The 17,347-nt window shown below is 25.3% G+C and overlaps 1 protein-coding gene across 1 annotated transcript; it reads left to right on the top strand.

The window, feature by feature from the left end:
• Nucleotides 1-6,725: 6,725 nt before the first annotated feature.
• LOC124933818 (aspartic proteinase A1-like) lies at nt 6,726-12,394 on the top strand. Its single transcript, XM_047474258.1, has 7 exons — nt 6,726-7,049; nt 7,131-7,191; nt 7,292-7,389; nt 7,449-7,558; nt 7,638-7,806; nt 7,884-7,916; nt 12,335-12,394. Exons 1-7 carry the CDS (start codon nt 6,726-6,728, stop codon nt 12,392-12,394), a joined length of 855 nt encoding a protein of 284 aa, XP_047330214.1.
• The last annotated feature ends 4,953 nt before the right edge of the window (nt 12,395-17,347 follow it).

Below are 17,347 nucleotides of genomic sequence, written 5' to 3' on the forward strand. Positions count from 1 at the left end.
TAATAATAATAAACACATATTTGTTAACTTCATTTACAGGAATATTTGGGTCAAATTTATTTCATTTTACAGTATTTATATTGAGTGTATTATTAATTAAAATATTCTTTAGGATTAAATATGCATTAAATCTCTTTTATTAATTTCTTTTATTTCTTTTTAAGATCGTTAGTATATTTTAAATTAGAATAATCTCTTGTTATCAAAATCTATGATGGAGTATTGTAGGTCAAATCTATTATAAATTTATTATGATAAAATATAATACACCAATATTAAAATAAAATATATTAAATAAAAATTAAAATATTTATAAATAACTAAATAAAATAATAATATCACTAATGTGACTATCAAATTTTAACAAAGTGATAATTTTGATTAACGAATTTTAGAGAATGGTTAGTCAAAACTTTTAATTCAATTAAATTCGAAGTTAAATTAGTTAAATAATTTTTTATTTACTTTTTATTTATAAATATCAAAATAATAAAAAATTAACGATCGTTCAAAACAAAACTTCATTCTATATAACTTTAATAATAGTAAGCCCAAGATGGTAAGGTTTAAAAGAATAGTTTTGAAATTTTTATTGACTCCAATAAAGAGTCTTTGACAATTCAATCAAAAATAAAATATATTTTACAAACATTAAAATAAAACACATTACAAAATAAACTTAACATATATTATTAAAATAAAATAAATATATATATATATATATATATATAAATAAAATATATTTTACAAACATTAAAATAAAACACATTACAAAATAAACTTAACATATATTATTAAAATAAAATAAATATATATATATATATAATGTTTAATTTAAAGTGTTTGGATTATTGAGTCGAGAGTTTGTGATTAATTTGGATATGTATGTAGAGTAATGGATACTTGGGTTGGGTCCAGTGGCGGACCTACAAGGGGGGCCTTGGGGGGCCGGGCCTCCCCCAACCAGGATAAAACTTTTACGATATTTTATATATATGTTTACCAAGTTAGGCTTTGTCCTACTGGTTTTGGAGCAGAAATATATAATAGAGGTCAGATTGATCACCCTGTCTCTCACATTTCTTTTATAATAACTTCACACTTCTTTTTATAAAAATTTTATTTTATACAAACACTATTTTCTAATATTTATAATAAACTAACACTTTCTTTTATAAAAAATAATAAAAAAAATAATTCATAATTATATTATTCTAATTTCAATTATAATTTTATTAAAGTAATTATTATTAATATTTTATTTTATAAAAAAAAATATTTTCTAAGAAACGATATTTGTAATAATACATAAATTTTAGTTAATATATAAATAAAATTTATTTATATAAGTTAAAATATAAAGAATTATATATAAAATAATGAAAATCATATAATATTATTATTTATTTTAAAACTACGTTTATATTATAATTTATTTATATATATATATATATTATTAATTTTAATATAATTAATAATACAAATTACTTATAAATATAAGGGTAAAATAACAATTTATATAAATATAAGAGTAAAATATTATTTTATATTTCTTAATTTTAAATTAGTTTTAAATTATTTCAACAAATAAATATATTTGTTAGATTTTATTTAGGGGCCTAGGGTTGTGACACGTATTTATTTTTAATTATTTATTTTATGTAGGATATAGAATAATGGAGATGTTCTATAAACGAATTTGTACTTCTACATCACATGATCAACATGAGTCTTCTCAATCAATTAATGAGCCTACTAACGAGTCTAATGTTACTGATCAAATATACATGGTTAGAATATAGCATATCAAAATATGCATCATTTTGTTTTTGGTGTTATCTTTTCAAGCCTTTAAATAGAGAAAACGTAGATGATACATTTATAGGAGATGGGTACAAAAATTGGAAAAGGGCATTAGAAAGATTCAATCGTCATATGAGAACTTCAAATAGTTGTCATAATGAAGCTAGAGTTCAATTTGAATCATTTTAAGATCAAAGACATAACGTGAGAAACGTTTTACATACACATGGTCGTGATATAGAAATAAATTATCGCACCCGTTTAACGACAATGTTTGATGTAACACGCTTTCTATTAAGGCAATGATTACCTTTTCGAGGACATATGAGTCAAGTAGTTCATCAAATAAAGTTAATTTTCTTGAATTGATTGATTGGTATAGTCAACGTAATGAAAATATTTTGTCTTCTTTTGTACCGACTCATGGACAAGAATAATTTAGTAATTGTGCTTATTAGTATTTTTATGTAATTATCGAGTAGAATTTTAATTAAAAAATGCATTTATTTGATAGCCAAAAAATGCTAAGTTAGTATGTATTTGGCCCCCCCGAGAAAATATTTCTGGGTCCGCCACTGGTCGGGTCGGGTCGGGTCATTAGTTGACCCGTCTATATACTTGAAATGATTAAATTTAAAAAATTAAATTAAAAATGTGATACATAAGTCTCAAACGCAACTTAACCATATAAGTTTAACATTTTAATCAAATAGACTAATAATAATACTTTATATTTTAATTAATTGAACTAAACATAATATTTTAAATTTAATTATATAATTTTAAATTTATATATATAATATATATATATATATATATATAATTAATGAGAAATGATAGAGAAGGAATGGGAAATTTGATGATGCCACGCAATTGAAAAAATAAAAATTTTCTTCACACTATTTTTTTCAACCAATAACCCTCCTTCGTCACCTTTCTCAATTTACCTCCCTCTATTACTTCTTATTTATAATTATAAAATTTTGTAGATTATTTTATATTTTTATTTTATTTTTTGAATTAAGGAGAACTATAAATCTGTAATATTTTGGTCATTAATTAAGTGAACTCTTACAACTGGGCTACCTTGATCATAAATTATATATATAACGTTTAATTCTTGATAGTAAGGATTTTTTGGTCGCGTATGGTGAGTAATTTGAATATTTTTGTTAAACAAAATGAATCGAGTTGATTTATTTAGATATAAATTCAACCCTAAGTTAATAGGTATGAGTATAAGTTATACCAAAAGTTTTTTTTAAAATTATTTTTTCTACGTTAATATATATATATATATATATATATATATATATATATATATATATATATATATATATATATATAAAAATGAATGTATATTAATTAAGAATGTCAAAATTATTTTTTTCTAATTTTATTTTATATTTTTTAAAATAATTATATATATAGATAAATAATTTTACTTTTATTAATTATTTTATATCTATATAATTATTTTATATCTATAGATAAATAATTATATGATTTCTTTTGTAAAAATCTAACGTGATAAAAAGACTTTAGTCATTTATATTGAAACAATTCTAATTTCTTGTGTATAAATTATGAGATAAATGGGAGTAGTCAGTGATTTTTTTTATAGAAATTAGACTCCTTAAAATGATTCTAGCAATTGATGTTGATATTAATAGGTAGTCAATGATTTTTTTTTAATGATTCTAGCCATTGATGAAGAAGGGAGAAGGTGATGCGGAAAAAATGCAAAAGTGACTTTATTTCCATAGATGTTTTTCCTCCTTACGGACCCTTCTGGTTTAACATAACTTCTTTATCTTTCTTTGCTAAAAAGAAAAAATAAATTAAAGTTTTATTATGAATTTATGGTTAATGTATTTATGAAGGGTTTTGGGGGACATATTTAATGCAGCTTAATATTAATAATAATAATATTAATAAACAAATATTTGTTAACTTCATTTATGTTTATCAGAATATTTGTGTCAAATTTATTCCATTTTACAATATTTAAATTGAGTGTATTATCAATTAAAATATTCTTTAGGATTAAATATGCATTAAATCTCTTTTATTTCTTTTTAAGAATAGTCCCTCGTTATCAAAAACTATGATGGAGAATTGTAGGTCAAATTTATTATAAATTTATTAAAATAAATATATTACACAAATATTAAAATAAAATATATTAAATAAAAATAAAAATATTTATAAATAACTAAATAAAAAAAATAATATCACTAATTTAACTATTGATAATTTTGATTAACGAATTTTAATGAAATTCGGTTGTTAAATTAGTTAAATAATTTTTTTATTTTTTATTTATAAATAATAAATTAACGACATTTAAAATCGTTAAAATAAAACTCAGTTATACATAACTTTAACAATAATAAGTCCTCTATTGTGAGGTTTAAAATAATAGTTATGAAATTTTTATTGACCCCAATCCTTAATTTGACAATTCAGTCAAACATACAATATATTTTATAAACATTAAAATAAAGTACATTATAAAATAAATTTTATTAAAATAAAATAAATATATATATATAATAATGCTTAATTTCAAAGTGTCAAGTTGAGAGTTTATGATTAATTTGGATATGTACGTAGAGTAAATGATGAGTTGATGGCATGTCCATAAACTTGAAATGATTAAATTTACAAAAATAAATAAAAAAATGTGATACAAAAGTCTCAAGCTTGCAACTTAACCATATAAATTTAACATTTTAATTTTAGATTTTAAATTTAACCTAAAAATTATTGAACTTAAATATTTCTAACAATATAACTTTAATATTTTAACAACTAAGTCACTTAAGCCGACTCTTACAATTAGACTATATTGAGTTATATATATATATTAATTCTTAATGGTAAAATTTTATTTTTAAATTATTTTCTTTATTCTAATAAAATATATATATATATATATATATATATATTTAAAAAAAGAATGAATGTGTATTAATTAAGAATGTCAAAAGTATTATCTTTTTTATTTTACTTTATATTTTTAAAATAAATAATTTTATATATAGATAAATAATTTTATTTTTATTAATTATTTTATATCTATATAATTATATATTAAATATATATATACAAAATTTTATTTAAAAAATAATTCATTTTATATCTATATAATTATATATTAAATATTTTTATATATAACAATTTATTTAAAAATTAATTCATAATATATTTGTATAAAAATGTATTAATTTGTTTCTCTTTTGTATTCAAACAATAAATAGTGATAGTGAGGAGGATTGAGTATTGAGAATAATTTTATTTTATTTTATTATAAATTGAATGATTTATTTTTAATTGTTAGTTATATAATTATATATATGTATTTATATTAATGTATAAAATTATAAAATAAATTAACAATTAAATGATATAATGGTTACGTGTTCATAATTCATAATAAAGATTTGAATCTCGCTATAATATAATGAATTGACTGTGATGCATAATAGTTCGATTGGGGACTAAAAATAAAATATTTCGATTATGGGTATATATTGACTTATATTATAATATAGGAAAAAAGTTCACTTAGACATGTATTTGTAGAACTAGTTCACTTAAACGTATGTACTAATAATATGTCATTTAAACTTATTATCAAAAATTGGCTCATTTAGCCTAACTATGATTAACTTTTATTTTTAAATTTATATATTTATTAATTAAATATTAATATATTTTCTCTCTCTTTCTTTTTAATTTTTATTTCATTTATTACTAATAAATGAACCCTCTATTTTCTCTCTCTATTTATAATTTTTTATTATTTATATGAGTATTTATAGTTGATTATTTTAATTTTAATATATATATATATATATATATATATATATATATATATATATATATATATATATATATATATATATATATATATATATATATATATATATACATATATATATATATATACACACGCATTCATCATTAATTATTTTAACTTTATATTTCTTTTTTTATATATTTTTTTTTATATTCACATTACTTATTAATTATTTTAAAATTATTTGATCTCAATAACTGAATATAACAATGAAAATTCTTTCAAAAATAAAAATCTTTCAACACAAAAATAAATTAATTAAGAATTGAATAATAATAAAAACTCATTCATCAAACACTAAAAGAGTAATAATCAAATATTAGACAAAACAATTCATTTACTACTAATATAAGTCGTGAATAAAAATTAAATAAAAAATTATTAATTTTATTTTTATTTATATTAAACTAAATAAGAAAAAAAATCCTTTTTTATTTTTATTATATTAAATTAAATAAGAAAAAATCCTTCAAAAAAATATTACACTAAAACATAAAATTCATAAATAAATTGTTAATTTTTTTAAAAAAATGACAATTTAAGAAATATGAGAAATAAAAACTAATAAAAAAAGAAGATGAAATATAAAAGAAAAATTAATATTAAAATAATAAAAAATTTAAGAAAAAAATAAATTACCTAGTTTAATTAATGAAAAAGAAGGAGAGAGAAAATATATTAATATTTAATTAATAAATATATAAATTTAAAAATAAAAATTAATCATGGTTATGAAAATAGGCTAAATGAGCCAATTTTTGATAGTACATATGTTTAAATGACCTTTTATTAGTACATACATCTAAGTGATAGTTTTACAAGTATATACTCTAAGTGAACTTTTTTTCCTATAATATAATTTTATTTGAATGTCTTGTATATTATATATTTTATTTTCATATATATTATTTAAGTTAATCTTTATTTTAATTATTTAGATATAAAAAAGATAATAATTTGATGAAAAAGATGGTAATTTGAACATTTCAATAATAAATTGATGGAGATTCAGGGAATATGACCCTAAACATTCTTTTCCGTCGTCATGAACACGATCATGCATTTAACGCCACCTTTTCATCAGCAAAATCTATTTCTTTCATCCATCCTTCTTCAGCTGGTGTTTTCTGAATCCAACAATGGATTCGTTAGAATTGGACTGAAAAAGTTTAAATTAGATAAAAACAACATGATCCCTGCTCGACTTAACCCGCAACTACTGGATTCTCAAAATGCTGGCGGCATTGTAAAGTTAAAGAATTTCATTAACGTGCAGTACTACGGTGAGATTTCAATCGGTACACCACCACAGAAATTCACTGTGCTTTTTGATACAGGAAGCTCTAATATGTGGCTACCTTCCTCAAAGAGCTATTTCTCAGTAAGTTTGATCATATTTATACACAAGATTATACTATGAGGGGAGAAAATTATGTTGAATTTGCCTCTATTTCTGCTGCAGTGTGCGTGTTATTATCATTCCAAATACTATGCCCGTCGTTCAAGAACTTATAAAAAGAACGGTTGGTGTCTGTTGCAACTTTTAAAAAAATAACTTCATGTAAGCAACTAAGCAGGAAGGTGATATTGACTTGAAACACATAATTATGTGGTTTTGCATAGGAACATCTGCTAAGATACACTATGGTTCAAATTCAATATCTGGCAAGTTTAGCAAAGACAATGTTTTAGTTGGTGGTTTAACAATTAAGAATCAGATTATATCCTTTCATTTCATTAATACTAATACTATTCTTTAAGTTTACTACAACTACAGGACTTCATTGAAGCAACAACACTGTCCGGTTTTGTGTTTCAGTTTACCAAGTTTGATGGCGTTCTTGGCCTTGGATTTCAGGAGATCTCACATGGAGGTGTTGCTCCAGTATGGTAAGTACTATCTTATGTCAAATTAGAATTTGTTGTGATATTCCTCTTTAAGATAAGGAGTATCCGCTCATATTTGCAGGTACAACATGATGAACCAGGGTCTGATTCAAAATCAAGTGTTCTCATTTTGGCTTAATAGAAATACAAAAGATGAGAAAGGAGGTGAACTTGTGTTTGGTAGGATTGATTCAAGGCATTATCAAGGGAACCATACTTATGTACCTCTTACCCACAAGAGTTATTGGCAAGTTGGGAAATTTATATACATATTTTTAATTTTTATGTTTATTTCTTTTATAATCATATATTGTGCTTGCTCTTGTAGTTTGATATGGGTTCGTCAAGGGTCAACCAATGGGTAAGTTTTTTCATCGGTCATTCATAAAAGAAGAGGTAATTTCTTAAACTAAGAGATATTGTTTAATGGGGAGGTCATGTTGGTGAAATGAATAAGAGAAAAAGAGAAAAAAATGTCATTTATTGATTATAGAGTACATTTTCAGGTATTTTTCGTTGTTCTGCAATGGTGGATTCTGGAACTTCTTTATTGTCAGATCCAACGTTATGTGAAAATGAAAAGGGGTTTTATTTTTTGTCATTCATACAATGGCCAATAAATATTAAAGGATTTTCATAAGTGTAGGCTGTGATTACCATGATAAATCATGAAATTGGAGTCACCAAAGTAGTTAACCATGAATGAAAGTCAATTGTTGAAGTGTATGGACAAACCATTCTGAAAAAGCTCTTAATAAAGGCTTGTTATTTTTGTTGAAATATGATTTTCCTTCAAATACACAAATTATAATGTTGTCTTAACTTTTAATAGGCGTCACCATATCAGAAAATTTGTTCCATAATTGGATTATGCCTAGTTTATGGAAGTAATAATAGAACATTAGATATTTTCTCTATCGTTAAGTGCAATACTTGTGAAATGTTGTGTGGATGGAGAGTGAGCATAAGAGGAATCAAAGTAAAACTGTTATTTAAAACTATGCTAACAAGGTAAATATTTATTATTCTCATTTAAAATAATTAATATTAACAGTTGAATCAAATAAATGATAAAAAAAACTAGTGTTTACATCGGCTATGTGATTCGTTGTCAACACCAAATATGCAATCAGATGTGGATTGTTTGCTAATTTCTTCAATGCCTATAGTTTCGTTTTTAATTGGTTCTAGAAATTTTAACCTCTCACTTAAGGAGGTAAATGATTGTCTATCTTATTTTACTTTAATGGTTACATATTTTGTATTTTAATTGAACTGATATAAAATATTTAATTTGTCTTGAATTAGTATATAATGAAGACCGGAGAAGGAGATAAGACTAATTGCACAAGTGGCTTTATTTCTAGAGATCTTTCTACTCGCGACCTATCTGGTTTGACATAATCTATTTCTTTTTAAATACTTGCAATAATGAAAACAATTTGAAAATTTTATTGATGAATTTAAGAAGGTGTCTCAAAGTGTGGCTATCCTCAATTTAAAGAATTCTTAATCATGAGATCTTTAATCTCTTATTCAAATATTCTTTTTATTTGAATTATATTAGTGAGTTAAGATTAATTCTTATTTTTATAAGTTAAAAAGCTGAATTTGAGATATTGATTTATTAACTAAATGATAATTTTTTTTTAAAATCTAGAAAATATACATCATAATTTTTTTCATAATATGTCAAAGAGGTTGAGGGTGTGTTTGATAACCCTGGAATTGGCATTGAAATTGGAGGGTCCAATTCCAATTCTTATGTTCGTTAGACACTTTAATATTAAGAATTGGAATTGGAAATAGAATTCCAATGGAATTCAATATAGTGTAATTTGATAGTTCTCAATTTCAATCTTTTTAGGTCGGAATTGTAATTCCAAATTAACACGTTTTTCATTTTTTGACATGCTTAACACGTTTTTCACACATTAAACACGTTTAACATATTTTTAACACGTTTAACACGTTTTTCACACGTTTAACACGTTTTTTTTACACATTTAACACATTTTTGACACATTTAACACGTTTTTTACGTCATTGACACGTTTAACACGTTTTTGACACGTTTAACATGATTTTTACGTTTTTAACACGTTTAACACGTTTTTGACACGTTTAACACAATTTTGACACGTTTAACACGTTTTGACACATTTAACACGTTTTTCACATCCTTGACACGTTTAACACGTTTTTGACACATTTAACACGTTTTTCACGTCTTTGACACGTTTAACATGTTTTTGGCACGTTTAACACGTTTTGATACATTTATCACGTTTTGACACATTTAACACGTTTTTCACGTCCTTGACACGTTTAATACGTTTTTGACACATTAAACATGTTTTTCACGTCATTGACACGTTTAACACGTCCTTGACACGTTTAACACGTTTTTGACACGTTTAACATGATTTTCACATTTTAAACACGTTTAACACATTTTGACACGTTTTTGGCACGTTTAACACGTTTAACACATTTTGACACATTTAACACGTTTTTCACTTCCTTGGCACGTTTAACACGTTTTTGACACGTTTAACACGTTTTTCACGTCCTTGACATGTTTAACACGTCCTTGACACGTTTAACACGTTTAACATGATTTTCACATTTTTAACACGTTTAACACGTTTTTGACATTTTTAACACGTTTTGACACATTTAACACGTTTTTCACGTCCTTGACACGTCTAACACATTTTTGACACATTTAACACGTTTTTCACGTCCTTGACACGTTTAACACGTCCTTGACACGTTTAACACGTCCTTAACACGTTTTAGACATGTTTAACATGTTTTCACGTTTTTAACACGTTTTGACACGTTGAACACATTTTTAGCACCTTTAACACGTTTATGACACATTTAACACATTTTGACACATTAAAACGTTTTTTACGTCCTTGACTCGTTTTTGACACATTTAACACATTTTTCACGTTCTTGACACGTTTAACACGTCCTTGACATGTTTAACACATTTTTGACACGTTTAACATGATTTTCACGTTTTTAACACATTTTTGACACGTTTAACACGTTTTTGGCATGTTTAACACGTTTTGACACATTTAACACATTTTCACGTCATTGACACGTTTAACATGTCCTTGACACGTTCAACGCGTTTTTGACACGTTTAACATGATTTTCACGTTTTTAACACGTTTAATATGTTTTTGACACGTTTAACACGTTTTTTACATCTCGGCACATTTTGGCACGTTTAACAAGTTTTTCACATTTTTTACACGTTTTTGACACGTTTATCACGTTTACACAATTTTGACACATTTAACACGTTTTTTTTACGTTTTGACAGATTTAACACATTTCTTTACAATTTTGACACATTTACCTCATTTTGACACGTTTAACATATTTTCACGCTTTGGACTATTTAACACGTTTTTTTTTACGTTTTTGACACATTTATCACGTTTTCACGTTTTTGACACATTTAACACATTTATCTCATTTTTGACACGTTTAACATGTTTTTCACGTTTTGGCACGTTTAACAAGTTTTTTAAATGTTTGGAACGTTTAACACATTTTTGACACGTTTTCATGTTTTTAACACGTTTAAAATGTTTTTAACACATTTAAAACGTTTTTAACACATTAAACACGTTTAACACGTTGACACGTTTCACATGTTTTTTACGTTTATGAAACGTTTGACACATTTTTAATACATTTAACACGTTTTTAACACATTTAACACTTTTTCACGTTTTGGCACGTTTAACAAGTTTTTCACTTATTTGGCACGTTTAACACATTTTTGATACGTTTAACACGACACTACGTTTTTGACATATTTAACACGTTTTAAACCTATTAAAATGTGTGAAAAACATGTTAAACGTATTAAAATTGTCAAAAACGTGTTAAATGTGCCAAAAACGTGGAAACGTGTTAAAAACGGGATTAAGTGTAAAAAATGTGAAAACGTGTTAAAACGTGTGAGAAACGTGAAAGCGTGTTAAAACGTGTGAAAAATGTGTTAAAAACGTGTTAAACTTGTCAAAGTATGAAAAACATGTTAAACGTGTCAAAATGTGTAAAACGTGTTAGACATGCCAAAAATATGTTTAACGTGCCAAAAACGTGAAAAACATGTTAAACATGTGAAAAACGTGTTAAATGTGAAAAACGTGTGAAAATGTGTTAAATGTGTTAAACGTGTGAAAAATGTGTTAAATGTGTCAAAACATAAAAAAACGTGTTAAACGTGTCAAAAATGTGTAAAACGTGTAAAAATGTGAAAACAAGTTAAACGTGTGAAAAACGTATTAAACATGTTAAAAAAGTTCAAATACGTGAAAAAACGTGTTAAACTTGTTAATAAGTGTGAAAAACATGTTAAACGTATTAAAAATGTCAAAAACGTGTTAAGCATATCAAAAACGTAAAAAACATGTTAAACGTGTGAAAATGTGTTAAACATGTCAAAAACGTATTAAATGTGCCAAAAACGTGAAAACATATTTAAAAAATTAATATTTTGAACCGATATTTTATTTTACAAACATAAGAATTAGAATTGAATTACAATTCTATCATTTTTCCAAACATAGGAATTGGAATTGAATTACAATTCTATAATTTTTTCAAGCATAGGAATTGAATTGTAATTCAATGTCAATTCTCATGAAATTAGAATTTCAATTCCAATTCCACCTCGTCAAACATACCCTAAGACAATTATGTATTAATTCACTAATCATGATTATCTTTGTTTTATCTATGAAGGGTTTTGGGGGACATATTCATGAGTCGTTACCTCCACAGTATTTGACTATGGCGGATTGAAAGTTGGATTTGTCGATACAGCATAATATTAATAATAAAAATAATTGACACATATTTGTTAAATTATTTATGTTCATAAGAATATTTGAATCAAATTTGTTTCCATTTACAACATTTATATTGAGTCTTGTATGTTTTATTTTTTTTCTATGACTCATTTTTCGATCTTTAAAATATTTTAAACACGTTTTAAGATAATTCATAGCTCGCAATTGGTTTGAGTCTCATGCCTTATTTTCTACTTGACTGCACCCGCCGTAAGAAACGAGGAATTTTAAATGTAGGCTCGACCCGAGTGTTTTTAGAAAAATGATTTAGTCAATTATTTTCTTAAGTCCTGTGGTTTATTTTCCTCTTGAATCTCGTAAAACAAAACGGGAAAATGACTCTATCAAGAGTCGTCTCATCTTAAATTGTGATGAGGAACTGCAATATTACTTAGCAATAGTTAGACATACTTTTGTGCTTTTTAAGAGTCATCACCTAGTTACTTATCGAGAAATTAAGAATGAATTTTTTTAGAATTTTTTTTTGGCTCAGCGCTTAGTTATGTATGGGAAATGGCCTCGTTGTTGTGTCACACACGTCCATCAAAATGAACAATCACTATTCCGAAACAAATTTGATTTTATTTTATTTTATCATGACATGACATGTTACACAATTATTTATAAAATTTAAATCTTGAACTTAATCTCGTTTCTCTTTAAAAGATTTTAATTATGCCCTAGTTCTAGATATAAAAGAGATACTATTTTCTCCTAAATTTTATCTATATTAAGACATTTCAGTACAGAAAATTTCATCTAAGTTTAACCGAATTACCTGCGGTGTAAATGGTAAATTTGGACCGAAAATTGATAAACGATTAGGGTCAGAAATGTAAAAAAATTATTCTAAGTAATTTTCTATTTTTTAAAATTTTAAAAAATGTTTAGAACCTTCCTAGATTAAAAATGACTTAGATAATTAAATTTCCCAAAATAAAACTAAAAACAATGCCTTAGCCCTGAACCAGGAGTAACATATTGTATAGATATCCTTGCTAATTAGAATATTTTTGAGTATACTCGAGGTAGCAGGTAGCATTTGACTTTCAATGATCAAGATTCATCTTTGATGAAATTACTATATTTTGAGATTGTGAAATATATGTGTTTATTTTCTTTCATACAAATAATTGTCTGTCCAAAATATCTTTACGTTAGTTATGAGTATGATAAACTAACATGTTGTTTTGAGTATTAAGTGAAACAATATTGATAATTTTTTTTTATTAATCTAAATAAACCTGCAAACTAGTTGAATTTGATGATTAAGACATAACAATATCATTGTAACTTACTTAAGTTATTCCTTGTTTGTGGCAATAATACTTAGAGGTCATGAGTTGAATTTTTACTATTATCTTATTTTTTGTTTTAGAATATAAGATTGAGCTTGAAGATCTAGTGAAATATGTTGAAATCAAGTTAGTGAAATTACTTGGAGCAAAGAAAAATGATCTTTATAAGTATGGCTTTACAACTTTAGTCATATTTATAAAATGTCTAATTTGACTTGACAAAAACGTGAATGTGAAGAAGAAGAATGATAATCATTTTCATTTGATTAAATTCTCAAATATATTAATTATCTTCAAGCTGCAATCTAAATTCTAAAGAAAATTATTGTCATTACGTCGGATTGCGATATTGCCGATGCTAACATTAATCATGTTTTTCTAAGGGATTAAGAAGACTACGAACTCAAGCTGATGTCAATATAAGTAAAAAAATTTACTTTGTGATAATGTCTTTTTTTAAGGATAAAATTATTTTTTTATTAATTTACAATTTATTTAATATCGTATTAACCATGATGAACATTTAGGCATCATTTACATACTCTTTATAATTTAAAGATTGGACAAGTCAAAAGCTCTTGAGAGTTCTGCACAAGAAAGGAATTGGCAAGAAGCATTTGATGGTAGTCAATCTGTCAAAAATATATTATGTATGAAATGTAATTGGATAAACAAACTTTTGTAGATTTTGGGGCAATTTAATGTTGATAGTCTGATAGACTTAAAAATTTGTGAGTTTAGAACATTATTTGTTGTATTATTATCAACTTTTTTGGTAACATTTGATATTATGTAGTGGACTAGAAATAGTTGTGCAGAAAGATGAATGGTTATATAAGGTTAAAATTTTAACAGAAAAGATAATGTAAGTTAATCTTTGTTAAAAATCTAGTTTATTTATTAAAATTTATGGTTTTGTTTGTAGGGAATCAATCAAAACATAAGAAGAGGAAAGGTTGATATTTGGAATTCAGATAATATATTTCCAGATTATTTGCTTTAGACATTATTAATGTTGTCTTAGATCTGATGAATTCTCTATTATATTTCCCAATATTCCACCTGGATAAATGAATAGTACCTTTAAAATCCTGGATAAATGAATTATACTTTGATTTTTTTTATCTGATAATAACTCAATTCATTTAAATCTATGATTTATGTTGTCATATAAACATGGTAATTGACTAAATAGTACCTTTAAAATTTCTTTTTATATTATGGTTTTGACATATTACATAACTAACATGCAAAATTTCTTTTCAAATTTTATTTTATCTAGGATGAAGATCGGTTTAACTACAGATATTAATATTACTCCCTCTTAATCAATTATAAATTTTATTTGTAGAATTATCATCTCATTCATTGTTTTTATCATGGACAGATATTGAAGACTATGTAATAATAATAAAAAAGAGTTTTCTGATGTGATGTGAGGATTCAATTTTATATCTTTAATTTTATAATTGATGTATTTTATATTCACTTTATATCATTGAAAAACAATAATTATATTTAATAGAAATATTAATATGTTTCTTTGTTTTTGCTAATGAATGTTCTAGTTTCTTAATTTTTTAATTTTTATAATTTAAAAAATTGCTTATTTAGTATAAATAATTATAAAAACATTGGGTGAGTTTTAATTTCCTAAAACACATCATTAGCGACAGTAAATTATTCCTGTAGTTAATCATGTAGCTAGCAACAGTTGGCAACCGGTATATTAAATGTGGCTAAGATCAATAGCCACAATATATTCATCAATAACAACGGTATTTCAATTGAGTAGACTTAAATATTTGGGCATCGTTAATGGGCCGACCTAATTCTATATTGGATAGGATTATGATAAATATATATATAATTAGGACTTTTGGAAATCTGAGACTTATAGATTTCTTATATAAACTCATTCACAACTAGAGCGGTCAGACGGGCCAACCCACGGCAGGGCAGGCCTACCCACCAAAACTCATTGTTTGACGGATCAATGGCAAGTCGGCCTCCATCCCGACGGGTTGAAAATCCCCAACCCAACCCAACCCAAGGTGGATTGCATGTTAGGCAAGTCAACCCGCGGGTTATCTCACTATAAATAAAAATCATTAATAGTTTTAGAAAACAAGAGTTAATAACATGATCAAATAGTCATAATACACACCAAACAATTGAGAACTTTTCCATAATGGAGGGGGTAACACTATCATAAAAGAGTATTTGCTCACCAATAATGGAAGGGTAACACTATCATAAATCGAGAAGCATAAACTCAATTGAGAACTTTTCCATCTCCACAATGCATGGACAATGTCCAGAGGATATCTCATCATAGGAAAGAAGATCAATCCTTTGCATTCTAGTTCAAATATCTTGCGACATCGATCCTTGGTTTGTAACATATTTTCATTCATCATTGACATTGACAGTCCTTGCAATTAATTATAGAAGTACATACATCATCTCGTGATACTTCTTCATAAGAGGATTATGTACCTTTTTTTATTTAAACATGTCTAGTAATTATTAGGATAAAGCTCTAGACAACATTTGTGTGGCATACCTTCCTAATATATCTATTATCAAGAGTTTAAAACAGTAAAAACATAAATTTTTATAGTCAAAATTTGTTTTTCGAGTTAAATAGGATAAACCCCAGTAGAGTCGCCAAGGAGAAGTGCTCTCTCGATGCATTTTATGCCTCGGGTTTGGGTCCGTGAGAATTTGTTTTTATCAAAATGGGATAGCTCAATTAAGTTTTAAAAAAATCCTTTTAGAAATATCTTTTAGGAGAAATTATTTTTAAATTAACTTTTTTTTTTAGAATCTCGGCTACGAGTATTTTTTTTACAATTTGTCATAACAAACCGCTAGCAACTTAATTTGAAAGAATTTATATTTGATTTTTAAGAATATCAATAAAATATTTACGTATACAAACGTAAGTTAGATAATTCTTTTGAATTCGCTATTTGGTTACACTTAAGTAAAGAGTTTTCGCAATAAATTAACAACGCTCGTTAAAGAATAAGGTCTATTTCAAGAAATTTTGGCTTTAAGAAGTTGGATTGAAGGTTTTATTTGTCCGATTATTTTTTAAATTAAATTTCAATACATGTAATTGGTGTCAAGATTTATTGAAAAGTACTTGAAAATATTAGTTTAAAGAAGTTATATTTAAAAATAAATTTAAACTAGTCTTTAATAAAATATTTTTTTATGATATTATTCTATAAATAATTTAAATTAGTTTTTTATTTTTCGAATTTTTAAAAAATAATTTAAAACTTTTAAATATCAAAAATGTTTGAAATTAAAAAAATAACTCCAGGAACGAGTTTAACCGTACGCGAGGTAGACCACCTGTTCTTGGCGTGGTTTGTGCGTGAGTTGGGTCGTCTTTAGGCGTGGTTTGAGCTGAAGTCAAAGTGGCTTAGGCTTTGGTCAAGGTCAATTGGAACGCAGGTTGAACGGACGCGACACGGTAAAGACTCGGTCTCATCGTTCAAGGCGCGATAAACTTTTTTTCGTTTGTTTGATATCCGTTTGATTTCAATTTTGTTTTTTTTCCTTAGAGGATTAATAAACTGAACGAAAGATTCAAC

This window comes from Impatiens glandulifera, chromosome 4 (genome assembly GCF_907164915.1).
Source record: "Impatiens glandulifera chromosome 4, dImpGla2.1, whole genome shotgun sequence".
In the NCBI taxonomy this organism is placed as follows: Eukaryota; Viridiplantae; Streptophyta; class Magnoliopsida; order Ericales; family Balsaminaceae; genus Impatiens; species Impatiens glandulifera.